Raw genomic sequence first — 16,786 nt, forward strand, 5'->3', positions numbered from 1 at the left:
CAGAGTGCACCGCTCCGAATACCGATGCAAGTGCCGCAAGTGTGAACACGCTATTGTGCAGGCAGCTGACAGTGTGAACACACATCAGCGGTTTCCCTTCAGCGCTCTGAGCGGCGATGTAACTCTGCCAGTGTAGACATACCCTAAGGATCCAAAGTCAGTAAGAGTCACAGCCCAAAATTTTGGTCAGGGAAATGTGACCCTTCTCTGTCATTCCTGCCACTCCTTCATGTCCAAATCGTTGGTTTTGTGGTTGTTTTTTGTTTGTTTTTTTGAGGCAGAGCCACTTGTGTTTAACCAAGAAGGGGTGAATTGCAACATTGTCTCTTTGACTGCCTCCCCTGCTTTCTAAACTCATGCTTTTGCCACTCCTCTTCCTCTTTCCTACTAAAAAAAACAAACTCTTTTTAAAAATTACTTTCCTATAGAATGGTAACCAAGTCTGAAAAAATGTTTAAGTGAACTAGATGGTACCAGTAGATAAACAAGCTAATAAACCTTCTGATTTAAGGGAGAAGAGTTATTGGAAGAGTATAGCTGGAAGCAGGGTCAGTCCAATCCAACACTATTCGACAATTTGCTTCAGAGGATGAGTGGAAAAAATGCTGATCAAATTAACCAGATTTGCTACAAATGCCTATTTAAATTATTATAGATGATACAATGACTGCATAATTTTAGGAAAAAAATCACTGATTTCACAGTTTATTTTACAATTATCGGGATTAGTCTACAAGTTAAGGCAAACATACAAATGCATTTTCTTTTCCTTTTAAATCATAATTATAAAGATTACACAAAGTTCTCCAAAATTTCTAAGAAATGTTCATTATTTGGAAAAAATCATATTAAGATGCTTGATACCAGGACATGGAAAAACTAAGACAATGCATACAATGCTTTATAACAACAATATTCAAACATCTAATGGCAATATTTAATCCATTTGAACAATGCATTCAAACGGGCAACTTCAGAAATTACTTACAAAGGTAAATAAGATTGGCAGCCATACCATAATACTATTCATAACATGAACATAATTATATTGGCTACTTTCACAAAGAAACAGGACATTTGATTTCTGAACAATGAAAGCATACAATGATTAAATAAACGTGTGTGTGAATACATGTGCATAAATGAGTATGCTGTTGCTTCATATAGTCTTCACTTTTTCAGACAAGAGGAGATTATTTAGGCATACTTTGCCAACTGATTTCTCCGGTGAGATGCAAATCCCTATTAAAAGTCATGAAAACAAAATCCAGAAGAAGGCAGCCCTTGTTAGTGGATGGACAGAGTGGTTTATGTGTCTCCATTTAACACTGCCAGGCAGCTCTGCAGCAGCTGCAAGTTACCCTGTAGAAATAAAGAAAATGATGACCATGTTTCCCTATTTTCTGAGATATAAAATATTTTTAAATGAAGATAAAATTCATTACTTATTAAGCAGCATGGGTAGCTATAAAACATTTGTAAAATATTTTTGTTTAAGCAATTCTGATCTCTTCGAAAGATCTGTTGAACATAGGAAGCCAATCTCAAGGAACTGCTCAACAGAAATTGAGATCTAGTACACTTTCTGAATTTGGTTACTTTAAATAACTTCTCCACTACATCTCATATCCTTCCCATACATATCGCAACAAAAGCCTATTTGTGATACAAAACACAACAAATTTACTACAGAGGTCTGTCATCGTCCTCTCTTTTAGAGTTAAATTCTCAGTTGTAAAAGGATGACTGAGATTTCTGTTAAAGATATTCTTTCAGGTACTCCTCACTCAGAAAAGATAGTAATACTACTGTCAGATTATTTCCATAACAGAATTATTCATATTATTCAAGTAATACATTGTATATCAGGAAAAATAAATTAGACAGGAATTTCTTTGATATATTTATCTTGGAGCAATGAAGGAAAAACAGAATCAATTAAATGCCCTAAACCAATGATAGAAAGCAGAGGTGGGCAAACTACGGCCCATGGGCCACATCCAACCCGCGGGACCATCCTTCCTGACCCCTGAGCTCCCCGCTGGGGAGGCTAGCCCCCAGCCCCTCCCCTGCTGTTCCCCCTCCCTCGCAGCCACCCCACCGTGCGAGCAGCGCTCTGAGCGGTGGGGCTGCACGCTCATGCAGGACAGCATCTGGCTCTGGCTGGGCGGTTCCAAACATGCTGCTCTGAGCGGCATAAGGGGGCCGGGGGGTTGGATATGGGGCAGGGGGATCCCAGGGGGCAGTCAGGGGGCCATTGGATGGGGCAGAGGTTCAGGAGGGGCAGGGGATGGAGGGTGGGGTCCTGGGGGTCAGTTAGGGGCAGGGGTCCCGGGAGGGGGCGGTCAGGGGACAAGGATCGGGGGGGGGGGGGGGGAAGGTTCTGAGGTGGGCAGTCACGGGGCGGGAAGTGTGAGGGGGCGGGGACCAGGCTGTTTGGGGAGGCACAGCCTTCCCTACCCATCCCTCCATACAGTTTCGCAACACGATGTGGCCCTCGGGCCAAAAAAAGTTTGCCCACCCCGATCTAAAAAATTACAAAAAGTGGCACCTTATTCCTCAGACGTGTTCCATGTGTGTTATCACTTTGCTGATGGTAATGACAAAATAAAAAAACTAACTTGTTATCACTGCAGAGACAGCAGCTATAGGAGAGTAGTTATCAGAACTGTTAATCAAGTTTCAACTGCAAGGCCAAATTATCCTAGTTGTACAGATGTAAATAAAAACAATCTGGCGTTCAAAATCATTACTAGTGATGTACAAAGCAACAAACAACTTGACTTTCAGATCCCAGACTGAGTTTACAGGGCTTGCAGTTAGAAAAAATATATTTACTTACAAATTAATCAAGTATGGTCTGGAAATCAGTGAGCTAACTATAGCACCCAACAATGCCATTATTAGAAAACCAGTTTCTTTAAATTCTAAAGAGTAAGTTAAAGCACACTGTGCTGGCTACCATCTGTTTTATACATCCCATTGCTATCAATTTCAATTATCTGGCTCTGTTCTACAGTTACAAATTATACTGAGTTTGTACTCCAATCTGAAGCTGAAGAGTATGGGCAAGAAACAGGAATTGCTAAGAATGAACATCCTAATATTCCATCTAGTCCAATGAAAGATGGACAGACAAAACCCTCATAATGCACAATTATACCATGGAAGATTCTTCTTGATCCCAGTTACTAATGAACATACACCCAATCAAGCATGTGGACTGATGAATTTTACAGTTTTAAACTCTGTTCTTATTCAAATCCAGATCTTTCTTGGTAACTATTTGCTTCTGTAACCTGTAGCAGTGAGTTTATGTATGATCTTAATTTCAAAGTTGATTTTTAATATAAGGAAGCTGTTGATATGTAAAAAATAAAAAAAAAAAAGAAAAAAAAATCTACTGCTTCTGTTTAACCCTGGGGTGGGCAAACTTTTTGGCCCAAGGGCCACACCGGGGTTGCAAAACTATATGGAGGGCCAGGTAGGGAAGGCTGTGCCTCCCCAAACAAACAGCCTGGCCCCTGTCCCCATCTGCCCCTTGACTGCCCGCGTCAGAATCCCCGACCCATGCAACCTCCCCTGCTCCTTGTCCCCTGACCGCCCCCTCCCAGGACCCCCGCCCGTAACCACCCGCCCCGGGACCCCACCCCCTATCCAACCCCCCCTTCTCCCCTGTCCCCTGACTGCCCTCCTCCAGAACCCCAAACCCATCCAACCCCCCCTGCTCCCTGTCTGCCCCAACCCCTATCCACACCCCCGCTCCCTGACAGGCCCCCCAGGACTCCCACGCCAAATCAGCTCCAGCTGCCCAGAACCTCCACCCCATCCAACCTCTCCCTGTCCCCTGACTGCCCCCCGGGACTCCCCACTCCCTTACCATGCCGGAGCCAGCCACACCGCCACGCTGCCCGGCAGGAGCAACAGGCCAGAGCGCTGGCAGCGCAGTGAGCTGAGGCAGCAGGGGAGGGGCCGGGGGCTAGCCTCCCCGGCCAGGAGCTCAGCGGCCTGGCAGGACGGTCCCATGGGCCGGATGTGACCCGCGGGCTGTAGTTTGCCCACCTCTGGTTTAACCTATACAACGACCAAGATTCTTGCATCTCCTCCTAATCCTTCTCCTCTCCAAATTAAGCAGTTCAATTAAGCATAAAAGACTTCATATAAAAAAAATCATCATCTCTCAGCCATCCCCTACTGTTGATTTTGTTTCCTTTGCCCTTCTTTGGAGAAATGGGACAATCATGTCAGTTAAAACGCCAAACACCAATTCTGTCTGATCCTTTACCCCATCCATCCTCCACTCACGGGTAGCAGTCACCAGTACTCCACAAGAGAAACTAAGTTTTTCCTGTTGTGTATACGAATTACACCAACACAGTGTTTTCTTATATCCACCCTTCCAACCCATGTAAGATGCAGGGGGATTCACCCATGTTGCTAGGTCATAGGGACCCAGGAGTCTAAGGCCCACGTTGGTAGTCTGATCATGGCAAAGGTTGATCTTTGCCCAGTGCTGGAAAGGTGAATGAGGTAGAGTGGAGCCTATAGTATGCTGGCAGAATAGGCAAAATGTGTGTGTACTGTATATGGATGGTAATACATGAGAAATTGTGGTCTCTGGCCTGTAACAGAAGGATCTAGTTGCCAGCCTGGTATACGTAAAACGTAAAAATAGCGGATTTTGGATTCCAGACATTCTACTGAATAATTTACAGGCAAACTCGCATCAACATGGGGAAACTATGTAGGAAACCCATTAGCATTAATGTTCATTAAATCCATGCATAAGTGGGAAAACAGATTCATTCAAGTTTAAGGAAATCCCAACATTGCCATATTAGAATGCAGAAGTCACTTCTGACACGTGGTACACCACTTAACTTTTCTGATCTGTGGTGGTGGGCATTTTTTTCCCTTTAAGAAAAGAACAAGTTTCATATACTAAATCTTTCAGATACTGGGTGGCAGATGAGGAACACATCCCTCATAACCCTTATGTTTGGAGAGGACAACAAAAACTTGTATTAACGTAAGGCATACATGTCAAAACTGGGTTTTGTCCCACCTTACATACACATTTGAGAATCTAAAATTAATTGCGAGATGAGGATTCTGTAATGAGTTGTTGCTTGAACTATGTTAGCTGTACTCAAGTTGCACTGTTTATCCTCACCAATTCCAGAGTATGACAACCACTCTGTTTATGAACTGTAGTTCAAGTTCAACATTACAGAACTAAGATGGTTTTAAAGTGGTAACGAGGCTTACATGTGACTTTCACATGAGACAGCCAAACATTAAATACAGACTTCCACACTTACAGCTCAAGAGCTTCTATATGCATAATATATTGAATTTGTGAACCAAGTGAGCTGCAAACAGAGGGAGTTCGCCTAGAAACCAAGCTATGGAGAGTGCTGCACTGGGGGGCTCTGTTGTGAGCTGGCGGGGTGAATATCTGAGTGTCTGTCTGCTGTGACCATTTGTCTGACTGGTGGTAGTTGCAGGGACTGTTTGATAGTGTGTGTGTTTGTTTAAAAAGTGTAACTGTCTGACAATGTGGGTTGTTTGTTTGAACAGTGTGAATTGGGAGTGCTTTGTTCCAGATGGACCTTGAGTGGTTGATTGGAGGGAAGGCTTTGAGCCTGGGCAACTGCTTTGAGCCAGCAGCCTTATAAAAAAGCAACCAGCTGCCAACCAAAGGGAAGCAAACAGAGGGAGTTTGCCTGGAGGGAGTTCCCACAGAATTTTTTGCCTTTCAGGCTTCTGTGAGCAGTAAATACAACATCTGAAGAGGCTCTCAGAAGGAAGACAATATGGATAGTGAGCAATCAGCTGTTATGACCTGCACAGGATGTGCCATGTTTGTCTCTCCCCCAGAGGAGAGAAGGGACTTCGTCTGTAGACTGTACGAAGCGCAAGCTGGTCTCCATATTGGAAGAGGAGGTTAAAGGACTAGAGACCCAAGTATCAACCCTGCGTTGCATCAGAGAAAATGAAGACTTTCTGGATAGAAGTCAGCATTTGGTACTGCAGGCACAGCATATTGAAGAATCAGAGAGGGCAGTGCAGAATGGGGAAGAAAATTGGTAGCATGTGACCTCCAGAAGAAGAAAAAGGAGAACCCATGTACCCCCAATGCAGAGAGAGGTAAGAAACCATTTACAGGCTCTCTGCACAGGTACTATAGCGGAGAATGGTTTGGAAGAGTCATCTGAGGGGAGGGATCAGAAGACCATCAACCAGAAGGCATGGAATGCATTATCCTAGGGATGGAGGTTCTATGACCACCACTCCAAAGGGGACAAGACGGGTGGTGGTGGTTGGGGACTTCCTCCTAAGAAGGACAGTGTCATCCATCTGCCATCCAGACCAGGAAACTCAAGAAGGGTGCTGCTTGCCTGGAGCTAGAATTCAGGATGTGACGGAGTGTTTGCATCCAGTTTTGGGCCCCCCACTACAGAAAGGATGTGGATAAATTGGGAAGAGTCCAGCGGAGGGCAACGAAAATGATTAGGGGATTGGGGCACATGACTTATGAGGAGAGGCTGAGGGAAATGGGCTTATTTAGTCTGCAGAAGAGAAGAGTGAGGGGAGTTTTGATAGCAGCCTTCAACTACCTGAAGCGGGGTTCCAAAAAGGATGGAGCTAGGCTGTTCCAAGTGATAGCAGATGACAGAACAAGGAGCTATGGTCTCAAGTTGCAGTGGAGGAGGTCTAGATTGGATATTAGGAAAAACTATTTCACTAGGAGGGTGATAAAGCACTGGAATGGGTTACCTAGCAAGGTGGTGGAATCTCCATCCTTAGAGGTTTTTAAGGTCAGGCTTGACAAAGCCCTGGCTGGGATGATTTAGTTGGGGTTGGTCCTGCTTTGAACAGGGCGTTGGACTAGATGACCTCCTGAGGTCTCTTCCAACCCTAATCTTCTATTAATTTACTTTCTAGCAGTCACAAGCTACACAAACCTGCATAGTTTAGAACTGTTTGGAGGTTTTCACTTGTCTAAAAAGGTACCACAGAAACAACTTTACCCTCTACTGGCAAAGGAGGGTAACATTTAAAATTCAGTTTTCCTTTTAGTTTTCCCCTTAGATCACATCTAAAAATGTATATGGAATTTACATAATCCCCCTTCCAAAAATTCAGTTCCAGAGAGGGGGCACAAGGCCTCAGTCACTCCCCATCTCACCAATTCTGAGAAAGATAAGACTTTGAGGTACAGTGGATGTTATTTACAAATTTACAGAACTTTTCATGAAAATAAGTTCTTATTCATAATTCCAGCATTTGGGAGGAAGGTTTAAACAAACAGCTTCTGGTGTTCAGTCAAATAGTAAGGAGATTGAAAGCCTGCCCCATAATTTTCATAATTGCCAGAGTGACATACCCTTAAAGTTTTACTGGTCCCCCTAATAACTATCAAAATAAGCCTTAGTATCAAAGCCTCCTACCTAATTCCTGAAGGGTCATTGCTGAGGTTTGTTCTCTCCCCCACACCATTTTAGCAGTTCCTTAAAATGAAAATCCACCAGAGCCAAAAAAAGGATCTCTTATTAAAAAAAAAAAGTTATTTGGAGGTCTGAAGCAGGTTTTTACCAGCATTCCATTTTGCCAGTGACAGAATGACGTATGCCTATTATGACCATTCCAGAGATAGCAATCTAAAATCTGAGAGAGGCAAAGACATCTTGGTCAGAAAATTACCACTCTGAATAAGCATCTCCTGACCACAACCAAAACTATTCAAAATGATCATTTTGAAGTTTTAAGTTTCCTTTAGATTGTCCTGAAGTAGTCAACTGCAATCATTTGATTCAACAGATCAGAGGAGTATCTAAAAATTTGAAGGTGGTCAACAGAAGCTTAAAGGTAAATAATATAACTACACTACAATATCTTGCTACAGCTTTAGTTTCTCTTTCATATTGTGTCACATTGTTAAAACAAAATTAGATTATACAAGGGCATCATGAGTTGTTATAATTTCCTGAGATCTAAAAGGAATGCAAAGTACACTAGCATTTTGTGCCACCAGACAGACCAACAAGCACTAACAGGCTTAATAAAAGAATTGAATTAACTAAATTAATCTAAGAATTTGTTTTATTTCATAACCAAGATCAAGTTGAACAGAATTTTCTATTATACATTCCCTTGCTCCATTAATGACGCTGTCTGCAGATCAGATCTCTAATGTACAGGTATTATGAGCTTTGCAATATTTGAAAAAGCAGGACTTGGATACTATCATAGAATATCAGGGTTGGAAGGGACCTCAGGAGGTCATCTAGTCCAACCCCCTCCTCAAAGCAGGACCAATCCCCAATTAAATCATCCCAGCCAGGGCTTTGTCAAGCCTGACCTTAAAAACTTCTAAGGAAGGAGATTCCACCACCTCCCTTGGTAACGCATTCCAGTGTTTCACCACCCTCCTAGTGAAAAAGTTTTTCCTAATATCCAACCTAAATCTCCCCCACTGCAACTTGAGACCATTACTCCTTGTTCTGTCATCCACTACCACTGAGAACAGTCGAGAGCCATCCTCTTTGGAACCCCCTTTCAGGTAGTTGAAAGCAGCTATCAAATCCCCCCTCATTCTTCTCTTCTGCAGACTAAACATCCCCAGTTCCCTCAGCCTCTCCTCATAACTCATGTGTTCCAGTCCCCTAATCATTTTTGTTGCCCTCCGCTGGACTCTTTCCAATTTTTCCACATCCTTCTTGTAGTGTGGGGCCCAAAACTGGACACAGTACTCCAGATGAGGCCTCACCAGTGTCGAATAGAGAAGAACGATCACGTCCCTCGATCTGCTGGCAATGCCCCTACTTATACATCCCAAAATGCCATTGGCCTTCTTGGCAACAAGGGCACACTGTTGACTCATATCCAGCTTCTCGTCCACTGTAACCCCTAGGTCCTTTTCTGCAGAACTGCTGCCGAGCCATTCGGTCCCTAGTCTGTAGCGGTGCATGGGATTCTTCCGTCCTAAGTGCAGGACTCTGCATCTGTCCTTGTTGAACCTCATCAGATTTCTTTTGGCCCAATCCTCCAATTTGTCTAGGTCCCTCTGTATCCTATCCCTACCCTCCAGCGTATCTACCTCTCCTCCCAGTTTAGTGTCATCTGCAAACTTGCTGAGGGTGCAATCCACACCATCCTCCAGATCATTTATGAAGATATTGAACAAAATTGGCCCAAGGACCGACCCTTGGGGCACTCCACTTGATACCGGCTGCCAACTAGACATGGAGCCATTGATCACTACCCGTAGAGCCCGACAATCTAGCCAGCTTTCTATCCACCTTACAGTCCATTCATCCAGCCCATACTTCTTTAACTTGCTGGCAAGAATACTGTGGGAAACTGTCAAAAGCTTTGCTAAAGTCAAGGAACAACACGTCCATCACTTTCCCTTCATCCACAGAACCAGTTATCTCGTCATAGAAGGCAATTAGATTAGTCAGGCATGACTTGCCCTTGGTGAATTCATGCTGACTGTTCCTGATCACTTTCCTCTCCTCTAAGTGCTTCAGAATTGATTCCTTGAGGACCTGCTCCATGATTTTTCCAGGGACTGAGGTGAGGCTGACTGGCCTGTAGTTCCCAGGATCCTCCTCCTTCCCTTTTTTAAAGATGGGCACTACATTAGCCTTTTTCCAGTCGTCCGGGACTTCCCCCGATCACCATGAGTTTTCAGAGATAATGGCCAATGGCTCTGCAATCACATCCGCCAACTCCTTTAGCACTCTCGGATGCAACGCATTCAGCCCCATGGACTTGTGCACGTCCAGCTTTTCTAAATAGTCCCGAACCACTTCTTTCTCCACAGAGGGCTGGTCACCTCCTCCCCATGCTGTGCTGCCCAGTGCAGTACTCTGGGAGCTGACCTTGTTCGTGAAGACAGAGGCAAAAAAAGCATTGAGTACATTAGCTTTTTCCACCTCCTCTGTCACTAGGTTGCCTCCCTCATTCAGTAAGGGGCTCACATTTTCCTTGACTTTCTTCTTGTTGCTAACATACCTGAAGAAACCCTTCTTGTTACTCTTAACATCTCTTGCTAGCTGCAACTCCAGGTGTGATTTGGCCTTCCTGATTTCACTCCTGCATGCCCGAGCAATATTTTTATACTCATCCCTGGTCATTTGTCCAATCTTCCACTTCTTGGAAGCTTCTTTTTTGTATTTAAGATCAGCAAGAATTTCACTGTTAAGCCAAGCTGGTCGCCTGCCGTATTTACTATTCTTTCTACACATCGGGATGGTTTGTCCCTGTAACCTCAATAAAGATTCTTTAAAATACAGCCAGCTCTCCTGGACTCCTTTCCCCCTCATGTTATTCTCCCAAAGGATCTTGCCCATCAGTTCCCTGAGGGAGTCAAAGTCTGCTTTTCTGAAGTCCAGGGTCCGTATTCTGCTGCTTTCCTTTCTTCCTTGTGTAAGGATCCTGAACTTGACCATCTCATGGTCACTGCCTCCCAGGTTCCCATCCACTTTAGCTTCCCCTACTAATTCTTCCCAGTTTGTGAGCAGCAGGTCAAAGGAGACTCCAAAGTAGTAAACAGAGTGCTAGAGTTGAGAATGGAAAACTGAGACCATTAGGTCAGAGACAAAGTGGAGTCTGAATTTATCAGTTTTTTCAAAGGTCTCAATCTGTGAGTAGCATTAGTATTACTGTTCCCTGGAAAGTATGAATGGAAGTGAGGAAATCTGGGTAACTAAATCACTGGAGAGGGAAGGAATTTGCAGCATACATTAAAGCAAATACTGCAAAAGGAAGTACTATAGATTCATGACTACATACAGATTCCAAGCAAACTGTCTATGCTTGGAAATCTAAGTTCTTATAGACTAAAATAAGAACTCAGTATTTGAACACAGTATTTGGATGCACAGTGTCCCCGATTCCCATCTCTGGTAAATTAAAAGGTAAAATTTTACACCATTCCCAAAATACACAGCATCTTCTGTACAACGTGAAATGAGGACATTCAGGGACCCCCCGGGTTTCTCTGTGTGACAGAGGCCCACTGGTACCAACTGGCAAAGGGCTCACTGTTCATTACAAGCAACTCCTGTCTCAGACCTGACAAACTTACCACACCACTCACTAGCACACCATTTTCACAGAGGTAGTATGTGAAGTCTCTACTGAAAGCTTGTAACCTATCGATAACCATTGTGAGATATGTGTCTGAGTAATATTTAAAGGAATAATGTAACTACATTGAAAGTTATTCCTTACCGTCTTCAAGCAAAAGTTAGTCGCCAGAGAATAACATGCTCGGGGAGGGCTTAAAGCAGAAAGGAGCTGTCTCCCTCCCTGGCTAGCACAGTATGTACTGTTTTGCTCAGTTGTCTACCTTTGCACCAACCCAAACAAGTCAACAGAAAACCATCAAAGAAACTATAATCATGAAAACCACTTGAACTGAAAAGGAACAGCAGGACAGTGAAGGGATTGCCCTCTCTGTGAATAAAGACAAAAGACTGATTCAGTTGGTCATGGTGGGGGTGGGGGAGGAGGGAGGACACTCCAGATTCATTCACTGAGGAGGTACCTTGATAAGCAGGGTTGCTTCATGAAAGACTGTCCTAGCTACTTGGTCTAGCAAGCACTGTAAAAGACTGAACTTTGAGAATCTACTTTATTAGATAGGAAAGGTAACTATTAATAAGTTTAGGCCCTCATTTGCATTTTATGATTTTGTTTCATATATATCCACTTGTTTCCATCACTCACACTTGTTCCTATTTGAATCTCTATTCTTCCTTAAGTTTCCTTTTGTTTTACTATAATTGAACTCAAGTGCTCTGTGTGATACAGGAGTGGTGGCCTAACGTGACACTGGTAAACTGGAGGACACTGTTCCTTTGGGAACAGAGGATCTGGGATTTCTGTGGGTATCTGGTGGTCAGAGGCTAGATACCACAAGGAGACACTTTGAAGGGACTTGGGAGCTGGGGTGTATCTATTGTCAACATGCAGACCTGGTATAGGTCAGAGGAGAGTGCCTGACAGGCTGGCTGTGTGAGGGAGCTAACGCCCAGCTGGCAGAAGAAAAACTCCCTTGCACTAGAGACAGAGGGTAACAAGGTGACTCTCAGTCCTGGGTGTCCCAAGAAGCATCACACTCAAACCAATATAAAACACAACCTTTTTTAAAAGGCTAAATGTGAAAGCCATCTGATCCATAAGAATTAAGTGAAGGGTCCCACATATTCTAGTACTTCTAGTATATAAATATATATTTTGAGTTTAGTTAAGATGGATGATAAAAGGAAAAAGTAATGCAAAAAGATTACTTGAAAATTACATTAAAAAAAGCCATTTCTTCTCACAGCATTAAAAACGCATCCAAACTAAATTGTTTTACATCAAACTGAAATGTCCAAACCAATTTAAACAAAAGTTGCACGGATGTACATTTTTACAGATCCATACACACTCCTGAATTTCAAGTGTCTATGCCTAATTTCAGCCTAAAATATTCAAAATAGATCCTCTCAGAAATAAGGTTTTAGTGGGAACAGTGGCAAGTGCAGACAACGGTAACAGTTAAATAATGTGAATTCTGAAGGAACAGATGGTTCAGGATAGCTTTTCTGGAAAATCCCTTGGTATAAGATGTTATAGCCACAGTCTGCAGCTTTGTCAAAAGTAGTAAGCTATTATCTCCATAAAGACCAAAAAAAAGTTGCTCAAATGCATTTAAATGACTTTTAAGGACAGTGCACTTAGGTTCTTTTGGGGAAAAATAATTCACCTCCTTAAAACCATTTAGCATGTTCAGTAAATTATCTGCAACTGAAGTTTCTTAGTCAACATCCTATGCTAGTGAACTAAAAGAAACCAAGGCTCAGAGGTATATTCAAGAATCTATACACAGATCTGGCCTCAATATCTTGCTCAGTGACAGACTTCCTCTATGAGCTTCAGGCATACTTTCATACCTCACTGGGGGGGGTTGCGAGGATAAAATCCACTAATATCCAAGAAGGAAACTCGGATATTATGCTAATGAGAGTCATACAGGTACCTAGACAGATACTGTAGGCAGCAATACTATAGTCAATGCATGAGATATTTGCTATGGGATAGAGATGTTCAAAAAGCACCGAAGGCACTTAGGACCACAAGTCCCACTGAAAGTCTATGCATGCACCCCTATTCTCCATAGTTCACAACTTTATAAAAGTTAGCCTTTCAGCTGAAGCTGCTCACACTTCATATTAGCTCTGACTGAACTTTTTGGAGGTGGAGAGTACATTACATAGCTCAGAAATGACCAAACTGATCTTATCCAAGTATACAACATGGAAAAACAGATTTAAATACAAACCAAAATAGGTTTTGATTACCTTAGCATGCTTCAGTTCCAATTCTGCAAGTTCCACTAGATTCTTTCGGAATGCAGCAACTCTTCTTGTTTTAAAGTCTACAAGTTCTGTAAAGTATAATTTGTGATTCCATTAAAAATAGTGTCAGTACATTCAAGCATTAAGACGCTTGCCCCTTGGGATGGGGGCAAGGGGGGGAAAAAAATCACAAGTTTAAGACTAAGGACTATAATTTGGACTCAGAGCTATTGCAGCATTGTTAGGGTATGTCTATATTGCAATTAAAAACCTGCGGCTAGTCTGTGCCAACTGGCTCAGGCTCAGAGTGTTCGGACTAAGGGGTTATTTAATTACGGTGTAGACATTCAGGCTCAGGCTGGACCCTGAGCTCTCAAACCCTATGAAGTGGGAGGTTGCAGCCCGAGCCCGACATCTATTCTGCAATTAAACAGTCCCTTAGCCAAAGCCCCTCGATCCCGATTCATCTGTCATGGGCCTGTTATGCATGTCTAACTGCAGTGCAGACATAACCTTAGAGAAGGAGCTATTTAAAGTGTGATTGTGATGGCTTCTCTTAACCATAATTTTCATATATGTAAAGCTCTTTTGGAGTCATATAGCAGTGTGTGTCACTTTTAAAAAAAATTAGAATATTTAATTTTAAGTAGGGCTGTTGATTAATTGCAGTTAACTCATGTGATTAACTCAAAAAAATTAATCTCGATTAATCGCAGTTTTAATCAAACTGTTAAACAGAATACTAATTGAAATTTATTAAATATTTTGGATGTTTTTCTACATTTTCAAATATATTGATTTCTATTACAACAGAGAATACAAAGTGCACAGTACTCGCTTTATATAATTTTTATTACAAATATTTGCACTGTAAAAATGGTAAACAAAAGAAATAGTATTTTTCAGTTCACCTCCTACAAGTACTGAAGTGCAATCTCTCTATCATGAAAGTGCAACTTACAAATGTATATTTTTTTGTTACATACCTACACAAAAACAAAACAATGTAAAACGTTAGCGCCTGCAAGTCCACTCAATCCTACTTCTTGTTCAGCCAATCGCTAAGACAAACAAGTTTGTTTACATTTATGGGAGATAATGCTGCCAGCTTCTTATTTACGTTACCTGAAAGCGAGAACAGGCGTTCGCATGGAGCTTTTGTAGCCAGCATTGCAAGGTAGTTATGTGTTAGATATGCTAAACATTTGTATACCCCTTCATGCTTTGGCCAGCATTCCAGAGGACATGCTTCCATGGTGATGACACACATTAAAAAAATAATGTGTTAATTAAATTTGTGACTGAACTCCTTGGGGCAGAACTGTATGCCTCCTGCTCTGTTTTACTGCATTCTGCCATATATTTCATGTTATAGCTGTCTCGGATGAGGACCCAGCATGTTGTTCGTTTTAACACTACTTTTTCACTACAGATTTGACAAAATGCAAAGAAGGTACCAATATGAGATTTCTAAATATAGCAACAGCACCTAGACCCAAGATTTAAGAATGTGAAGTGCCTTCCAAAATCCAATCAGGACAGTGTGTGGAGCATGCTTTCAGACATCTTAAAAGAGCAACACTCCAATGCAGAACCCAAGCCACCAAAAAAGAAAATCAACCTTCTGCTGGTGGCATCTGACTCATATGTTGAAAATGAACATGCACTGGATCGTTATTGAGCAGAACCCATCATCAGCATGGACGCATGTCGTCTGGAATGGTGGTTGAAGCATGAAGGGGCATACAAATGTTTAGCATATCTGGCACGTAAATACCTTGCAATGCTGGCTACAACAGTGCCATGCGAACGCCTGTTCTGACTTTCAGGTCACACTGTAAACGAGAAGCGGTCAGCATTATTTCCTGCAAATGTAAACAAAACTTGTTTGTCTGAGCGATTGGCTGAACAAGGAGGAGGATTGAGTGGACGTGTAGGCTCTAAAGTTTTACATGGTTTTATTTTTGAATGCAGCTATTTTTTGTACATAATTCTACATCTGTAAGTTCAACTTTCATGATAAAGAGATTGCACTACAGTACTTGTATTAATCGAAAAATACTATATTTTATTTTTACAGTGCAAATATTTATAATAAAAATAAATATAAAGTGAGCACCATACACTTTGCATTCTGTATTGTAACTGAAATCAATACATTTGAAGCACTGGAAAACATCCAAAAATATTTATAAGTAGTATTCTATTTTTTGTTTAACAGTGCGATTAATCATGATTCATTTTTTTAATTCACTTTTTTTAAAGATTAAATTCATTCTTCTCTTTTCTCTTCATCACTATGCTTGCCCCAGAAACTTGCCTTCACTGATGAGTGAAAGCAGGCATGTGAACAGCTCTGCAGAGAACACTGGGGCAAAATTAAATTTGAAGAACAGATCAGGCAGGTAGCCTAAAGACAGTGTGCTTGTTGAAACACTTCAGGGGCTAACAGAATCTTTCTCCAAAGAGCCACCAACTCTGGCAGATTTATAAAGCCAAAAGAATTTTAGTGACTGATGTGGATGGGGAAGCGAGGTAGGCTCTAGGGGCTAATTTAGGAGAGGGGATGCTGACTGGGTCAGAAGACCATTTCCCTAGGCCAACGTTAACCCAAAGGGGGAAAAGACTTGCAGAAAGGAGGCAGCACACTGAACAGTCTCTTCTTCAAAGGAGGAGCACCTTTCACCCACCAAAGCCGCTTAATTTCGGACAAATCTCCAGTACTAGCATCCCCAGCAAAACACTCCCCTCACTGGCTCCTCTGTTTCTGACCTACAACCACCTGCAATGAGATGTGGCAGTCAATGGAAATCAGCACTGAAGTCGCTAGGTAGAGTTGTGTAAGGCCATTTCAACAGAGCTTGACAAAATTGTATTTGTCTTCACTATCTGCAGTCAGTTACACTTTTGTGCATGTCAAAACAAGTGACGACTTAGTTACTTGTATCTTGATTAGAGAAAATTCAGCCATTTAAGCATCATATTGGTACCAGAAAGACCATTAGTCTTTAATATAGAAGGAAAATACTGTGAAATGTCCTCAGATAAGTCACAAATAAATACAGATTAAAAGCAGAGAAAATTCAGAGCAGTAAACATATTCTAAAGGTCTGAAAACTTGAGGCTATTCAAGAAAACAGATTTTTTTAGAAGTGCAAATATAACGTGTGATCAAAGATTGCTCAAATACCTTGTTTTGCCGATTCAGATATTTTTTCAAATTTCTGACAACATACTTGCTGAGTGGTCTCAGCTTGCAGCACATCTTTATTTTTTGCTCTTGCTTTATCCAATGCCTTATTAGCATTTTCATAATCCACTAGTGACCTAGATCTTCTGTATAGGAGATCCTGCAAAAACAAAGTATAAGGATGTATAAAATCTACAATTACCTACTGTTGGATATCTTCAATTTTAGCCCTCAGATC

General features: G+C 42.0%; 1 protein-coding gene across 2 annotated transcripts in view; it reads right to left on the reverse strand.

Annotated features, from left to right (window-relative positions):
* Positions 1–710: 710 nt before the first annotated feature.
* Positions 711–16,786, reverse strand: part of SNX6 (sorting nexin 6) — a 55,475-nt gene continuing 39,399 nt past the window's right edge. Inside the window, exons 12-14 of one of the 2 annotated variants that reach the window (XM_074955847.1) lie at positions 16,549–16,708; positions 13,362–13,447; positions 711–1,362 (exon numbers count right to left, since the gene is read on the reverse strand). In XM_074955847.1, coding sequence (XP_074811948.1) covers positions 1,309–1,362; positions 13,362–13,447; positions 16,549–16,708 — 300 coding nt within the window. In that variant the 3' untranslated portion in view covers positions 711–1,308. The remainder of the gene's footprint in view (positions 1,363–13,361; positions 13,448–16,548; positions 16,709–16,786) is intronic. The other variant, XM_074955848.1, reaches the window with a different exon arrangement.

The sequence above is a fragment of the Natator depressus genome, chromosome 6 (genome assembly GCF_965152275.1).
Source record: "Natator depressus isolate rNatDep1 chromosome 6, rNatDep2.hap1, whole genome shotgun sequence".
Taxonomy (NCBI): Eukaryota; Metazoa; Chordata; order Testudines; family Cheloniidae; genus Natator; species Natator depressus.